Below are 15,416 nucleotides of genomic sequence, written 5' to 3' on the forward strand. Positions count from 1 at the left end.
CTCTCCAGGTGTGGCCCAGTGACAGAATCTTGCTGGACCAGTTTTTCAACCTGAATGTTCTCTTCCCCTCCCCAATCCCTTGGTTAATGTGGACAGATGTGGCCACGTGTCTTGTGCACTCAAGCTTGAGTGTGTGTGCAAACACACACACATACACAAGTAGCTGGTGCTTAGTGTAGAAGACAACTTTGGGGGGTGGAGAAGTAGGGTATCTAAGGCTAAAGCCCTGGTCATTTCAAAGACACCCCTCATGCACCTGCTTTCTTAGAGTCCTCACCTTCCTAAGGGAGGAGGGAGTTTTAGGGATTTGGGGGGCTGGGTGGGAGCAGAGGGGGTCCAGGAGAGGACTCATTCAGAGTGGTAGGGTGTTTTTGTTCAGGCGTTGCCTTTGAAGAAGGTTGACATGTTGTGTGCCTGCTTTCTCCTGGCCACAGGCCTGTTCTGGAGTGGGGGGTGGTTTGGGAAGCACCATAAGCGGCTGGAGTGTTTGCCAAGCACGATAGGACTAAAGCAAGCCCGAGTCTCCTGTTCCTTCCCAGCTCTTGGCCCAGAGGAGGGGAGCCCTGCTTTCCTCATCCTACAGCCTAACCAGTTACTCCAGCTTAGACGTTGGGTCCCCCACAAAAACCTCTTCTCTAGTGCTCCAGGCTGCTGGGTCCCTGCCTAGGCAGGCTAGGGGATGAAGAAGTTGGGAGAGAGTGGGGGATGGTGCTGACCAAGGCGCTGCTGACAGGCACCCTCGTCTTCCTTCTCCAGTTTTCACAGTTGGTACTGGGGGATGTGGAGCTCCTGGGCGGGGGCTCCTACACGCTCTGCACAGATGGGCCACTCCTGGTTCGACAGGTCCTTCACCCGGAGGCTTCCAGAAAGGTGTGACGGGCCAGGGACCGGGAAACTGGGTGCTGGAGAGCCTTGGGATAGGCCGGGAGGCTTCTTGGGCTCTGCTTTCTGACTCTCAGCTCAACACTGCCCACCTCCTCCCCCCAGAACCTGGTGCTTCCCGATTCCTTCTTCTCCTTCTATGATCTGCGTAGACAATTCCACGCTCAGCGCCCTGAGGCTGGCCCAGCTCGAGACCTCACCGTTGCCACTATGGCCCAGAGTATCCTTACCCTCCCTCGATCTCTTTTGGGGGGAACTAAGGCAAAGACTGAGGTTTGGTTGGAAGAGAGGTGTGTGTGTGTGTGTGTGTCTGTGTGTGTGTGTGTGTGTGTGTGTGTGTCTGTGTCTGTGTGTCTGTGTCTGTGTCTGTGTCTGTGTGTTCCTGTGCACCTGTCCCTATAGTTTTTCACTTCCACATAGAGAAAGGCTTTTCCTTCACACTTCCCCTCCAACTTCCCAGACTTGGGGTTGGAAACAGACTCTGCCGAGGATGACTTTGGTGTGTGGGAGGTAAAGACCATGGTGGCCATCATCTGCCATCTCCTGTCAGAACAGAGTGAGTACCCCCCTGGTCCTGCCCCTGCACTGTTTTGGCTGCTCTTTGTCCCATGGGTCATCCTCTGAAGCCCCCGCCTCTCATCCGTTTCTCTCAGATCACAGTTTTACGGAGCCTGAGATCGTCAAGTGCAAATATGATTCGGGTCCCTGGTAAGCAGCCTGGGGCCAGGAAGGGAGGGGGCTGGGCTGGCCCTGAGAGGGCCCTCTTGATGGTGCTTTGCTTCTGCCCCTCTGCAGCAGCAAGGCTGAGGTAGTGGACAACGAGACGGTCGTCCGAGCGAGAGGCCTCCCATGGCAGTCCTCTGACCAGGACATAGCCCGATTCTTCAAGGGGCTCAACATTGCCAAGTGAGGGGATGATGGGGGCCGTGGAGGGAGCTAGAACATTGCCTGCCCGAAGGGGGAGAGGGCAGCCCCTAGAAGCCTGGCATGACCGTTCTCTCTCTGACCCCCTCCCAGGGGTGGCGTGGCACTGTGCTTGAATGCCCAGGGCCGCAGGAACGGGGAAGCACTCGTGCGATTTGTGGACTCGGAGCAGAGAGACCTGGCCTTGGAGCGTCATAAGCATCACATGGGCGCCCGATACATCGAGGTGTGTGTGTGTGTGGAGGAGGTGGGTGGACCTGGGGGATCTGGGGTGTGCGAGGGCTCCTCACTCCAGGCTAACGGTAGCATGTGTGCGTCCCACTCGGCAGGTATACAAAGCCTCGGGGGAAGAGTTCCTCAAGATTGCAGGGGGTGAGTGACCACGGCTGCTGGGGAAGGGAGTGGGGGAGGGTCCAAGGAAGGAAAAGACCGCAGGGCTAGATTTAGTTCTTCCTGCCATTGACCAGTGGACAGGTCCTTTTGGACTTTGGAAACCTTGTTCATGGTCTTGCAGCTCTGAGATGGTCTGAACCTAGTGGAGGGTGCTAGGTGCCTTAGCATTAACAACTGGCATTCCGTTATATGCCAGGCACTTTGTAAACATCTTACTTGAGCCTGGGAGGCCATTATTCGCTCACTTTACAGTGGAGGAAACTGAGGCAGACAGTGACTTGCTTAGGGTCACGAAGCCAGTCAGTGTCTGAAGCTGGATCTGAGCTCAGGTCTTTGGGACTCCAGGTCCAGCGTTCTGTCCACTGGGCCACCTGGCTGCCTAATGACTGACATGGGGAGGGGGGTGGTGATCCTGAAGGACCCTGTTACTTTCTTGGTGATCTGGGATTTTGCACACACCAGGCTCTCCTGCTTCCTCACTGTGTGACCTTGGGAAAGTCATTTCCCTTCCTCTGGGCCTGTTTTCCCCTGTGTAGAACCAAGGTCCCTGCACACTAATCTGCCTCTTTCTCCCCTCCCTGTGTCTTCTTGCCCAACTGTTCATCCCTCAGGCACATCTCATGAGGTTGCACAGTTCTTGTCTCAAGAGGACCAGGTGATCATTCGCATGCGGGGGCTGCCATTCACAGCCACGCCAGCAGACGTGCTGGCCTTTCTGGGTCCTGAGTGCCCTGTGACGGGTGGTCCCGAGGGCCTGCTCTTCGTCCGCTACCCGGATGGGCGCCCCACTGGTGATGCCTTCGCCCTCTTTGCCTGTGAGGAGCTGGCCCAGGGTGCCCTCCGCAAGCACAAGGGCATCCTTGGTAAACGTTATATCGAGCTGTTTCGGAGCACTGCCGCCGAGGTTCAGCAGGTATTGACCTGTGGCCACCCTGGTCCTGGGGGTGATGCTGCTGGCGGAGGCAGGGGTGTGTTCCTGGTGTCTGATGCGCCTTCTGGTTTTCATCAGGTTCTGAACCGCTATGTGTCAAGCCCACTGATCCCGACGCTTCCAGCCCCACTGATCCCCATGCTCCCTGCCCCGTTCCCCTTGGCGGGCGCAGGTGTGCGAGACTGTGTTCGTCTGCGGGGCCTGCCCTACACTGCCAGCATCGATGATATCCTGGGCTTCCTGGGGGAGGCAGCTGGAGACATCCGGCCCCATGGGGTGCACATGGTGCTAAACCAGCAGGTGAATGGGGTGAACCTGGAAGAGGAGGGGGGTGCCTGACTCGGCTGAGCTGTTGAGAGGAGGGGAGAGCACCTGGAGGGTGGTGGTGATGTGGAATGGTTTGCTAGGGCATGACCACATGTTGGCACGTGCAGGGCCGGCCATCTGGAGATGCCTTTATCCAGATGAAGTCTGCAGACCGAGCCCTTGTGGCTGCCCAGCGGTGCCACAAAAAGATGATGAAAGAACGTTATGTGGAAGTCTTTCCCTGCTCTGGAGAAGAGATGAGCCTAGTGCTGATGGGGGGCACTCTGAGCCGAAGTGGCATGTCCCCCCCACCCTGCAAGTTGCCCTGTGGGTGAATGTCTTTATTCTCTCTCTGCCACTGTCTGGGGCTGCTGGGGCTTGAGGGTGGGTTTCCTTTCAAGTGGGAGGTTAGGGCCCTTGTGTAAAAACTTAGGGGGGATTAGGGAGGGCAGTGATTTGGAGGGGCTAGAGCTTTTGTCTTACCTTGGAACAGGGAAGATCTTTCTCTTCACTCTAGGGCTGGCTCCTGACTAGGAGCATGGGGTAGAGGGCTAGCTTTGATTCAGCCCCATAGTCTAGTGGGGTTGGGATCTTAAGTGTGTGACCAGTTTCTGACACTGTTCTTTGGGATAGCATGAGGAGAGCTGACTATACGTTTGGGCGCCATGTTTTTTTTCTTCCCAGGTCTCTCCCCTCCCACGTATGCTGCCTTCCAGACGGCCACGGCTGTGATTCCCACTGAGGCCACAGCTGCCCTTTATCCCTCGTCAGCTCTTCTTCCTGCAGCCAGGGCTCCCTCAGCCCCTACCCCTGTCACCTACTATCCCCCACCAGCCACTCAGCTCTACATGAACTACACGACCTATTACCCCAGGTAGGAGTGGGGCTCGCCAAGGGGCTCTGGTGTGTGGGCATCTGCTGTCTGGGCACCTCCTTCCCTGCCTCTCTGACCCTGCTTATTCCTTTGCCCATCCCTCACAAACTGCTGACCCTTCTCTTGCTCCATCCCCCACGATGCCAGTGTCTCTCTGTACCTTGCCTCTGGCAACGTCACACCTGGCATAGTCCTTCTTTCCTTGCCCCATGCTCATGCCCCATGCCCTCCAGGGCTTAAGTGTGCTTGTAGCTGTGAGTGACCAGAGAAGGTGAGCTACCCTGGGGCAGAGCAGGGGGAAGCAAGGAAGGAAGCTGTCCTATGACCACTGCCCCAGCCTGCTGCCCGCCTCTCTCCTCTTTTGAGCCTCTCTTATTTCTCTCCTCAGCCCCCCAGTCTCCCCTACTACAGTGGGCTACCTCACTGCTCCCTCGGCAGCGGTGGCCCCGGCCCCTGCCTCCGTGCTGCAGCAGCCGGGAGCCCTGGTGAGGATGCAGGGACTCCCGTACACAGCTGGCGTGAAGGACATTCTCAGTTTCTTCCAGGGCTACCAGGTGAGAGTCTTTATCCCAGAGCCTTTCCTGGCCAGTGGCTGCAGCTTGCTGACCCCTTCTTCTCAGCCCTGGGCTCCAGAGGGAGAGGGATGGTCACTCCCCAGGGCCTGAGGGATTCCATTGGATGGCAGGGTTGGAGATCAGCTTGGGAGGATAAATTTGCTTCTCTTGGTTTTAAGGTTTACAAAATCATTTTCTTATAACAGCCCTTTGAGGGAGATGATGCAGATGTTAGCCCTAATGTGCAGATGAGGAAGTTGAGCATGAACATGCCTGGCCCAGCCCTAACTGTAATGCCCGAGTTCTTCCCATGCAAGGCGTGGGTCTCATCCCTCTGCCCTAGGGCTGGCACATCTCAGTTAAGGGGCCCTCAGGAACAAGGTTCCCCTTGGTCGTGGCTCTGAGATGACCCCCTGGAAGCTGCCCTTCTGACATTGCGCCCTCACCTCCATCTCCGCATCCTCTCCTTGACCCCTGTGTCACCCTCTGTAGCTTGCCCCCGATGACTACGCCAGTCTGGTCCCAGTTGGTGACCCCCCCCGCCCTGTTCTACAAGCCCCCAAAGAGTGGGTATGCTTGTAGCTGTGAGGGACCCGAGAAGGTAAGAGGCCATGGGGGCTCCTTGCCTCCTGCCCGGCTGCTGGGCTCTGATCGCTCCACTAATCGACTGGTTCTTCTTGCCAATCAGCTAACCCAGGGGCCTTGGTGGGTGAGCTGTGACTGTGGGAGGGATGGGGCTGGGGCAGGGTCAGTGATCTTCTAACTCTTTAAAAACAGATTTTTCTGTCCTTGGCTCCTAAGGCTTTTCTGTTGCTCTGCTCCCCAATTCCCTCCTCAAAATGGGATGGTGATGGATTATAATTTGTCACGATGCGTTGTAGTCCCATCTCTTCCGATTGCCTAGGAACTTTTGGGGACTAAGGTGGCCTTGGCCCCACTTGGCCTCATAGCCACAACCCTACCCTCTTCCCCGCTGCCTTCTTCTGGAGGCCTCAGCTCCTGCTCCTCCCTGTCCTCCACAGCTCCCAGCAGACTCTGTCCTGGTCCTGCACAGCTTCAGTGGCCGGCCTCGGGGCGATGCCCTCGTCACCTTTCCCAGCCTGGATGCTGCACGGCGGGCTGTGGCTGAGGAACACGGCCGGACCCTGGGTGGTCAGCATGTCCAGCTCTCCCTGGTATGACCTGATATGCCAGGGGAGAGGGCCCAGATCCTTTTGTCTCTGACACCCAAGTGCCTTGAAGGGGAGAGGGGAGGAAGGGGTCTTCCTTCCTTCACCCCTCCCCTCAAATAGCCCCTTCCCTTGTGTAACCTGTGATCCTTGCCTCCTGCTCTCTGCTCCCCCAGTCTTTGAATTCTGCAGAGGGGGACGACTCAGTCCCTTTCTCCCCTCAGTAGTTGTGGGTGGCCTTGGGTTCCTAGCCCTTTGTGCCCACCCTGAAGCTTGGCCTCAAGTTTAGGAGGTTGGGGTGAATAGCTCAAAATGGGGCCTCCCCCCATCCTCCACACTGCCAGGCTGTAGCCCTTTTAAGTTATGAATATATTTTTTTTTTAATTTAAGCCAATGCAGAAGGGAGTCCCTGTTTACTTACACATGTGTGTACATTGTACATTGTGCCTATATGTGGGACTGCTGGTCAAGACCGTGCGTGGTCCAGGGTTCATGGGATGTGGGCCTGTCTAGCCCAAGGGCAGAAATGGGCTGTGTTCCTCTGTCCATCCGCTGTGGCTTGTTCCAGAGGAGACTCTGGCCATGGCCCTAATTCTTACCTCCCTCTCCCCCCATGGGTGTGAGTATGGGGTAGGTAGGGCTGGGAAGAGCATGGCAGAGACCCACTGAATTATATCATGTACCCTTCTCATCCTTTATTGACTCAGACAGGCAGCCTTAGGCCTGAAGGGAGGAGGCCTTTGAATAAAAGATGAAACACTAGCCCTGCTTCTGTCCTGATTTTGAACCTATCTTCTTGGGGAGAGGGTGCTTGGAGTTACCGATGGGGGGAATCAACATCCTAATAACACAGAACTGGGGGCCTTAGTCCATCAACTCATTTTAAAACCAAGGAAACTAAGGCTTTAAGGGGAGACTAGCCTGTCACATAATTGAAACTACTGTTTGTCCAGTGTCATGGTTTCCTGTTGCTGCACTCTGTATCTCCCAGGCTGGTAACTGAGGGTTTCTGCTTCACCCTCCCTCTGCCCCTCACCTGGAAAAATGTGGGCAATGTCCCTTAAGGTCAGGACCTGGGAGCTAGTGATTATGGTTTTGCCCGGCAGAGGGCACTCCCAGATCATAAGCTGAAAGTCTGGGAGACAATAGAATTGCTGTCCTGCCATCCTTCCCCAGGCCTTCCAAAGTTGGCACCATGCTGGGGCAGGTTGGGCAAGCTGTTTACTGAGCAGGCTTAGTTTGGAAGGGTATTTGATTTAGATAGACTGTACTGAGAAAAGATAAGAGGGATATTTGGAAAAGGGAAAGATTGCCCCCTTCTGGGGTTGGGAAGGTGTTACTTATGTGATGGACATGATAACCAGTCAGTATCTGTTTAGAGCTCAGTTCTGTGTGACTTTTTAACAAATCACTGTCCTCAAATTTCCTTGGAAAATCAGGGGGTTAGACAAGATGACCTCAATGTTCATTTAAAATTTTGTTTTTTCTATAAGGCACCATAGTATAGTGAATAGCCCTCCTTAGGGTAAAGATCTGAGTTCAAGATCTACCAGGCATATACTGGCCCAGACATAATAGGCTATATGCATCTAGACTATAGGCATCTGCATTGGAAGGAGTGTTTGCTTCTATTCAATTACTTGAATATCACAATGAAATCACAGGGCTGAGCCCAAAAATAATCATCCTACACTAAATGTGGCCTCTGAAGCCTGCCCCTAAGCTAGGCAAAAGGTGGTGGGAAAGATTCAACAGTTTAGCGTGGCCTCAGTGTATAAGGATTTATTTTGCCTAAGTGATTTCATTTGTACAATTGCTATAGGATATTTTTAAGACCCAGAGAAAGGTTTTTTTTATTAATGTTTTCTTAATGTCTTTTTCCTCACATGTGTGTGACTTCCCAGTGACCCTTTTCTCCCATGGTACTCCTCCCCCTACAAAGTAGAATTAAGCTCAGGAAACCAACACATTAGCCTTGTCCTGCACCCTCTGCTAAAATAAGGGATGTTTTATTCTCGAGGTTGGGAATGGTCACTATATACATTAGAATTCTGATGTCTTTCAACGCTTCCCTTTATTGTAAGTTGTCTGGTTTTGTTTATCTGAATTCATGTTTGTTATGTTTCTTTTACATATGTAGTAAGAAATATTAAGAATTCACAGAAGCTAGAATAATTTCTAGTTTCATGGAAGGGTAGGATTTGGGCAGGGAGATAGGGAAGGGATGCTGAGGGTAATTTTCCCAAATAGGCATACATTCCTTTTTTGCAAATATGCAGTTGACTGATTCTAACCCACCATCCATGGGAGAAACTGTATTATTTACCTCAGAATAAAAGGATTAGGGTTATGGTAGCAGGGAGATTTCAGTATGAGAAGCATAGAGCACGGTAGCTAATGGAGGTAAAGATGTTTGAGAACAGAGTGAATGAATTCTCCAAGAGACAAGCCAAGCAAAAACTGAGGGTGATTCAACAGTTTAAAGGTAGAAAATCAGACAACTGGAGAGTTGAGGCAAGCAGGGAGGGCCAGGCAGAGATTGACTGACACTGAGATCAGGCAGGTTTGGCTGTTGAACCCCATGAGGACTGGCAACTTTGTTTCTCTACCAGTGTGAGAATGCACCCTTCTACTTAACCATGGTTATTATTAAATAGAATTTCTTGAGGCTCTGACAAAGTTGGGTTATTTCTGATAGGGTACTCATGACAAACGGCACAACTAGTTGGCTAAGCTATTTTTATGAAACCTAATCCCTCAAAATCTTTTTAAGTCCATAATCTCAGCCCTCTTGCAATTCTATTTTTTTCCATGTTAATGAGGCAAATAAGTCTAGTGTGAGATTTACATAAATCAAATGTAGTGGGTCTGAACAAGTGCTAGTAAAAACTCCCTTTATCACAAAAATTCCTTTATACTGTAAAGGCGGTTAGGTGCGCCTTGGTGCACCGAGGGCTGGGCCTGGAGTTAGGAAGGCTCATCTTGCTAAATTCAGATGTGGTCTCAGACACTAGTTGTGCAATTCTGGGCAAAGCACAAAACCCTGTTTGCCTCAGTTTCCTCATCTGTAAAAATGAGCTGGAGAAGGAAATGGTATCCCTACTCCAGTATCTTTACCAAGAAAACCCCAAATGTGGTCACGCACGAAGAAAAGGATAAAAACTTACATATTTGTTGCAGATTGGATTTCTGAAAAACTTTGTGAATTTAAGGAAGAGGGTATTACAATCCAGATACATAAAAGTGTCAAACAGTTGGTAGACTAGGAAAATACAGCGTTTGGTGCCCTTGAGGTTCCGTGAGGTAACGTGGTCGTCTAGCATTCAAGTCCTGGTTGTGCTACCACAACACGCACACAGGGAAGAAGTAAACTGTCTAGTCTCAAAATGCTGAAGAAATGATGGTCTTTGATTCTCAGCCCTACTAGGAAACGTGACCAACGTCATTGGGTTTGGATGCTTTGTTTTTGTATATCCCATGCCTGACGCGTTGCAGGTGAGTGTTTAAGGTAAGTGACTGTTGCTTGAGTCAAACTTTGCCATTTTCCTGGCTAGGAGAGACTATGGGGAAAGCCTCAGACCAGGAATAACTGCCTGTGGCTTTCCAATAGTGATTAAATGAAGACACATTGGATCTTTCATCATTTATTTCAGCACTATGATTGAAAAGCCTCATACTAGTTCTTCCCTTTGTTTTATGCAAGTAGCACTGCAATCGTAAAACTTACAAAATGTTTGAAATACAAAATGTACATGAAATTACAATACATAGCTCTGTAAACATAATCTAGCACAGTTTTATGAATCTTTTCTTTAAATATAAAAGTCTGCGGACCCATCTCTAAGCCTCAAGGAATGACGTCCATTCTGAATATCAAAAATAGTTTCAAAGCATGGGGGCAGCTCCGCCCTCAGTCCCTTTTTCTCTTTGGTTTGCCAAGGAGTTCCACTGACCTGGTCAAAAGGTTACCAGGAGAAAGCTAATGGACACTTTGGGGATTTGTTTTAGAAGATTCCTCACAGCCCACCTGTCCAATGCACAGAAGATCCATGGGCTTCAATAATTTTGTCCTTTCCCTCTTCCTCCCCCCACCCCCAATCCCCAGGTGGCTAATGTACCTATACCTGTCTCCAGACTTGTACAAGGTTTGCCACCTCCCCTCCCATGGTTGCCACCAGGCCCGCCCAGGGTTCTGTGAAACCTTCTATTTGCATAGCCCAACAATGGAGGGTTGTGTGCTTTTTATACCATTACATTGCACAAGGTTTTTTTTTTTTTTTTTAACAGTCTTTAGGATACAAGCCACAAAAATATTAAGACCCTTATACTGCTTTTAAAAGGCATATACAGAACTGTTTACATAATATCCAAAGCTGTATTTTTATTTTATGCAGGTCTACATTTTCTAGGTCTACAGGCATCAAGGTATTAAAGGCATCAGAAAATTTAGTGCATAGCAATGTGGGATTGTACAGGCTTTCATACTGGCCTGGTGCAGAGCACCTCAATGGGTGAGGAACACTAAGGATTACTACAGTGGTTAACTGAGAGGGTTCCCAGCAACTTTCTGGGCCTGGGAGCTCTAAATAGAACCCTGTGCACTAAGAGTAACAAATTTCTTACTTCGGCATATCTCCACTAAAGGTCCTTCAAGACAGATTATTCACAGTTATGAAATTTGCCAGGAGTAGGTGAAGTTTAGGAGTAGCTTCAGGAAGCAGAAACATGACCAGGGTAGGGACAGCCCTGACAGACACTGTCCCTCCAGTGATTCTAATCTTGAATCCTATGAGGACCAAGCTGGTCAGCAGTGAAAAGGTGAATAGTACTCATCAAAGAAGATAAAACTGAACCATCCGAAAAAAACCAAACTCACTCTTAAAATTACAAAAACCTAACTTTAAAAAGTCACCTATGATGACCATGGGTAAATTTTTGATGACAACAATTCACAAGGGGAAGTAATTTTCTTCCCCTTGAATGGCAGTGCCATTCTAAAAAATATCATAGGCAAATGATGTTGAAAAACAATAAACTATATCCTGAAGAGAGCTGAGGGGAGTGTCTGAGGAACCTTAAGATTTAACCCCAGGAATGTTGTGTCTACTTCTCTCAAAGTGCACTCAGCACCGGGTTAGATCTAGTCACCCTTCATGGATTACTTTGCCTCCTTATTGAGAAGTGCTTGGTTATTATTAGTTAGCAGGAATCACCCCAAATGAAGTCGGCCACAGCAGAAACAATTTCCCTGTGTGAAGCTGCACTTACCAACAGTGGAAAATAACGTATACTACATTCCATAGCAACTAAATACCCTAGGAACAACTGAGTCCCAAACAATTTTCTCCTAGACTTAGCTGAAGCTAGTTTTATAATGTGCCTGCCACCCGGAAAAAAACTGAGAAAGTTAAAAAAAAATTGTTTATTTTGTCCTATTGAGGATGAAGTTTACAAAGATCAGCTACTATTCCCACCACCCCAAAGAAAAAGCCCCTTAGATTTAAAAACAAATTTAAGCCATTAATATAGATGGAAGTAATGTTGGAATTAGTTTGGAAAACAGAAGAGAAGTAAAAGGACCCATTTCAAGCTTGTGTGCAGCCTTGGGCTTGCAAGACCAGCTTGACAAGAGATTCATCTCCTTAGATTTTTCTAGGAGCTAACGGTTTCACTGTTTTGTCCTAAACTATTAAAAATACTTCTTAATCCATTTTTCTTATCCTTTCTATGCTCTTACCAATGCAACTTTTACACTTGAATTCAAAGGTAGAGCAATCCCAACTGCTTCTCGATAAGTACTTAGGGGAGAAGCCTGAAGTCAACACCAGAAAACTCCTAAAATCAGAATCAGAATTTCTGTGCAGTCTAGCTTACAGAAAGCTGTCTCTGGAGAGGAGTGAATTGCAAAAAGTGAATTTCAGCAAGAACAGACCAAGAAAGCATCTGAAAATACTTCCCTATTTTCTCTTAAGAAAAAGTGGCTTTGAAAATGAGAGAATTTCCGTTAAAATCACAACTTTTATATAGGACTGTCAATGTAAGCTTTCTGGGAGAGGCTCTGAATAAGGAAAACAATTTCAGCAATGGAGCCTGTGTGAGAAGAATATGGGAAGATTACCTGTAAAGTTACAAAGACTTTGTGTTTTGGAATGTCGTTTCTATCCCAACACCTGCATGATGGAATGGTCTCTTCTCAGTTTACCAAACAGTGTTTTACATTTATAAAGAAGTGCAGAGCTACATTTCACTTTACTTCCTATCAATCTACAACATCCCCCACGACGTCATTTTTATGCAGAGGCTTGGCTGGTGGGTCTTTTTGCCCCTGGAAGGTTTTATTATCAAAGTTCTTTTTTGAAAACATCAAAGCTGGAAGGCCTTTCTAATGACAAGAAGCAGTAGGAACCATTCCTAAATATTCTATGAAGCTGCATATAGAAGGCAGACTAGATCTTTCTTCAAATTCAGGGCAGCCTGGGATTATCGGAGCAAACCTTCACACGTTTAAAGCACCCTGATGCAAAAGTATTCTCTTTAAATGCAGAAAAAGCCAAGCTCACTTTTAAATAGCACAAATATCCTATGTTGCTTGTTTTCATTTTTACAAAGTCCATTTATACATTGTCCAAGGACCAAGATTTAGAAATGCTGTCCCTATGTCAAAAAACGGCACCCACAAAAGGGGCAATGCTAAGAATACACAGTTCCAGTTCATGAAGGCCACAGAATTGGAAGCACAATAGGTCAAAGAAGAGGTGGTAGACAAGGGTTATTCAGGGAAGTGCACTGGTGTTAATGAACATCTAGTTGCAAGGGTCATCATTCCTAGACTCCATCTGATATTCTTGAATCCAGTGAGTCTGGAACCTCAGGATGAGGCTGAATTGTCACTGCTGCTCCTCGTGAAACTGATATCTGGGACATATCTCTTCCTATTATCTCATTCACTGGAAAAGAAGAAAAGAAGGTTACATCATTTTTGTGGTTCTTTATTGAGCATATGCCATTTATGGCTCCATACTGCCTTTGACTGCTTTACATCTTTGGGATTATTTTTGCAGCTGGTTTGGGCATAGGTTTCTTGGAAAGATCAACCCACATAAAGTCATGCAATAAAGAGCCAAGGTTCAAATTCCTGAATTGGGTGCCACAAGGAAAAAGCGAAAACCAGTTCCAAGAGTACACCATGGTGTTTGCTCCACAAGGTCTCTCTTAATTTTCCTTTTACCTCTTATGTGGAGAAAGTATGACTAGAAATACTGTGTTGTATATATGTATATACTATGTATGGCACTAGATCACAACACAAAGTAATCTAGTTCATGTCCTACATTTTACAGATAAGGAAATTAAGGCCCAAAGAGGGACCAGCCAAAGGCCTTGTTCAAGGTCCTATTATTATTGCACAGCAAACATGAGATTCCAACCCAGATCTTCTGAAGGGCATGACTCAGTCAAAGGGGATCAGCTTTCACTTCATTTGTATGCTACAGGAGTAAAGCTTTACCCTCTGCATTTGCAGTCATGGATGGACACATTTACTGATATCCTTTGATTGTTTTCTGTCCTCTCTGGACAATACACACTTGGTAGTTCTACTAGGTAACACTATTATTGTGTTTTGACCTAGGATGACAGGATTTAGAGCTGGAATCCCTTAAACTAGACTAACACTTTTGATTTTTATAGTTGAGGAAACTGAGGCCAGAGTGGTAGTGACTTGTCCAGGGTAACACAATTAGTAAGCAGTAAAGGTGGGATTAAAATTTAGGTTCTGTCACTAAATCTAAAGCTTTTTTCAAGACACTATGCCACATCTCCTACTTGACATCCAAATTCTCATTTGTATTTAACACATAGGTACTTCTTACTCAAAAATTCAATTAGCAGAATTTTAAACCAAAGGAACTTGCTTACCTCAGTTATTTCAACTGTAAAATGGAGAGAATAACAGCACCTATCTTGCAGGATTGTTTCGAAGCACAAAAGAGATATTAAGTTCTGTGGGGCGGCAAGGTGGCCCAGTGAATATGGCACTGGCCCTGGAGTCAGGAGGACCTGAGTTCAAATCTGACCTCAGACACTTAACACAAAAACCAGCCATGTGACCTTGGGCAAGTCACTTAATCCCAACTGCCCTACCTTCCCCCTCCAAACAAACAAACAAAAATGCTTAGTGCCTGACACATAGTAGGCTTTTTATTCCCTGCTTCTGACTTCCTGCCAACTCTAGGTGCCAGAGAAAAAGCATTAAGTATGGATATGAATTGTCTAGGGTATTTAACATAAAGGCAGTCGCCTAAGGTTGTTACTCTCTGACAGGGACATTTACAGAAAAGACAACAGAGGCAGCCTGAGCTTGTAGTAATTCCTCCCCTGGCTTATAGCCCTAGGAACCCAAAGTTTAGCTCACTTCCATCCCTCACCTCCCCCCCTCTACTGGGCTGAGCTTGTGCCTGCCTTCCTTGTTCTTTCCATGTGATTTGTCCATGTAGGAACTCCCCTCTACCAATACAACTTGTGCAACTTCAAGCCTGGATGCTGCCGTCCAGGATCACTCAGGGCAAATTTCCTGCCCTGGGGTAATTCACATACTCTACAGTTAGGATGGTGCCAGCACCTGAGGTATCCAGCCAGGCTTCCTGAAGCTGCCAGCACAACTAAAGAGCTCCTAACAAAGTTCAAGTGGAAAGCATGATGGGTACAGCGAGATGGAAGAAGGTGAAGGGCAATCTGGTGTCTTAGGGAACAGAAGAATGGTAGCAGAGTTGAGATTTTAATCCTCACTAGGAATAGCAGCAACACTGGGAACTGAGATTTCAGAATCTAACTAGGATCAGTTGCTTTTTCAGAATGGTCCCCTTAACTATACTTTGTAATTGAGTAACCCTTCAGTGTTAAGGCAGTCCTTTTGAGGATGTGCTGATAAATGTTTAACAGGCAACCCAGAGATACAGGATATGCTTTTAAATTTAATCCACACTATTAACATTTTCTCTACCACCTTCTTAAGTCTAGACAAGCAAGAAAACAGTAAGTCAAGCCCTGATTTGTTTGTAAATTTCTAAGGTGTTTTGAGTGCTAACATGGAATGCTAGAGTCAGAAATAAAAGTGACCTTAAAATCTATAATGTTAGGACTAGAAAGGGCCTTAGAGATCATTTAGTACAATTTCTTCATTTTAAAGAAGAGGAAATTAAAGATACCTTAGACCAAATTAGTGGCAGGATGACTGGTGGGGTCAACTGTGTCATTCTACTGTTCTTTCTGCTATGCCATTTATTTTTAAAAAGTTTATGCTGTAGTCTTCCCTATGTAGAAACATGTTATTCTGAAAGGTTTACCATATTCTCCAGTGTGATTTTATTATATCATGGGATTAA

At 47.7% G+C, this 15,416-nt stretch overlaps 2 protein-coding genes across 7 annotated transcripts in view; one reads left to right on the forward strand and one right to left on the reverse strand.

Annotated features, from left to right (window-relative positions):
- ESRP2 (epithelial splicing regulatory protein 2) overlaps nt 1-6,795 on the forward strand; it is a 13,596-nt gene extending 6,801 nt beyond the window's left edge. For 3 of the 4 annotated variants that reach the window (XM_069085686.1, XM_069085687.1, XM_069085688.1), the window contains 14 exons: nt 757-870; nt 988-1,102; nt 1,343-1,438; nt 1,536-1,590; nt 1,678-1,788; nt 1,900-2,032; nt 2,136-2,178; nt 2,811-3,112; nt 3,209-3,430; nt 3,565-3,763; nt 4,121-4,310; nt 4,699-4,864; nt 5,357-5,465; nt 5,887-6,026. In XM_069085686.1, coding sequence (XP_068941787.1) covers nt 757-870; nt 988-1,102; nt 1,343-1,438; nt 1,536-1,590; nt 1,678-1,788; nt 1,900-2,032; nt 2,136-2,178; nt 2,811-3,112; nt 3,209-3,430; nt 3,565-3,763; nt 4,121-4,310; nt 4,699-4,864; nt 5,357-5,446 — 1,836 coding nt within the window. In that variant the 3' untranslated portion in view covers nt 5,447-5,465; nt 5,887-6,026. Of the gene's footprint in view, nt 1-756; nt 871-987; nt 1,103-1,342; nt 1,439-1,535; nt 1,591-1,677; nt 1,789-1,899; nt 2,033-2,135; nt 2,179-2,810; nt 3,113-3,208; nt 3,431-3,564; nt 3,764-4,120; nt 4,311-4,698; nt 4,865-5,356; nt 5,466-5,886 lie in introns of all 4 variants that reach the window. The other variant, XM_069085689.1, reaches the window with a different exon arrangement.
- Nucleotides 6,796-9,661: 2,866 nt separating this feature from the next.
- The window catches only part of NFATC3 (nuclear factor of activated T cells 3), a 184,585-nt gene continuing 178,830 nt past the window's right edge, over nt 9,662-15,416 (reverse strand). For all 3 annotated transcript variants that reach the window (XM_069085683.1, XM_069085684.1, XM_069085685.1), the window contains exon 11: nt 9,662-12,980. In XM_069085683.1, coding sequence (XP_068941784.1) covers nt 12,859-12,980 — 122 coding nt within the window. In that variant the 3' untranslated portion in view covers nt 9,662-12,858. The remainder of the gene's footprint in view (nt 12,981-15,416) is intronic.

This window comes from Petaurus breviceps, unplaced genomic scaffold (genome assembly GCF_028583685.1).
Source record: "Petaurus breviceps papuanus isolate PSGF00001 unplaced genomic scaffold, PetGlider_PUasm1.0 176, whole genome shotgun sequence".
Lineage (NCBI taxonomy): Eukaryota > Metazoa > Chordata > Mammalia > Diprotodontia > Petauridae > Petaurus > Petaurus breviceps.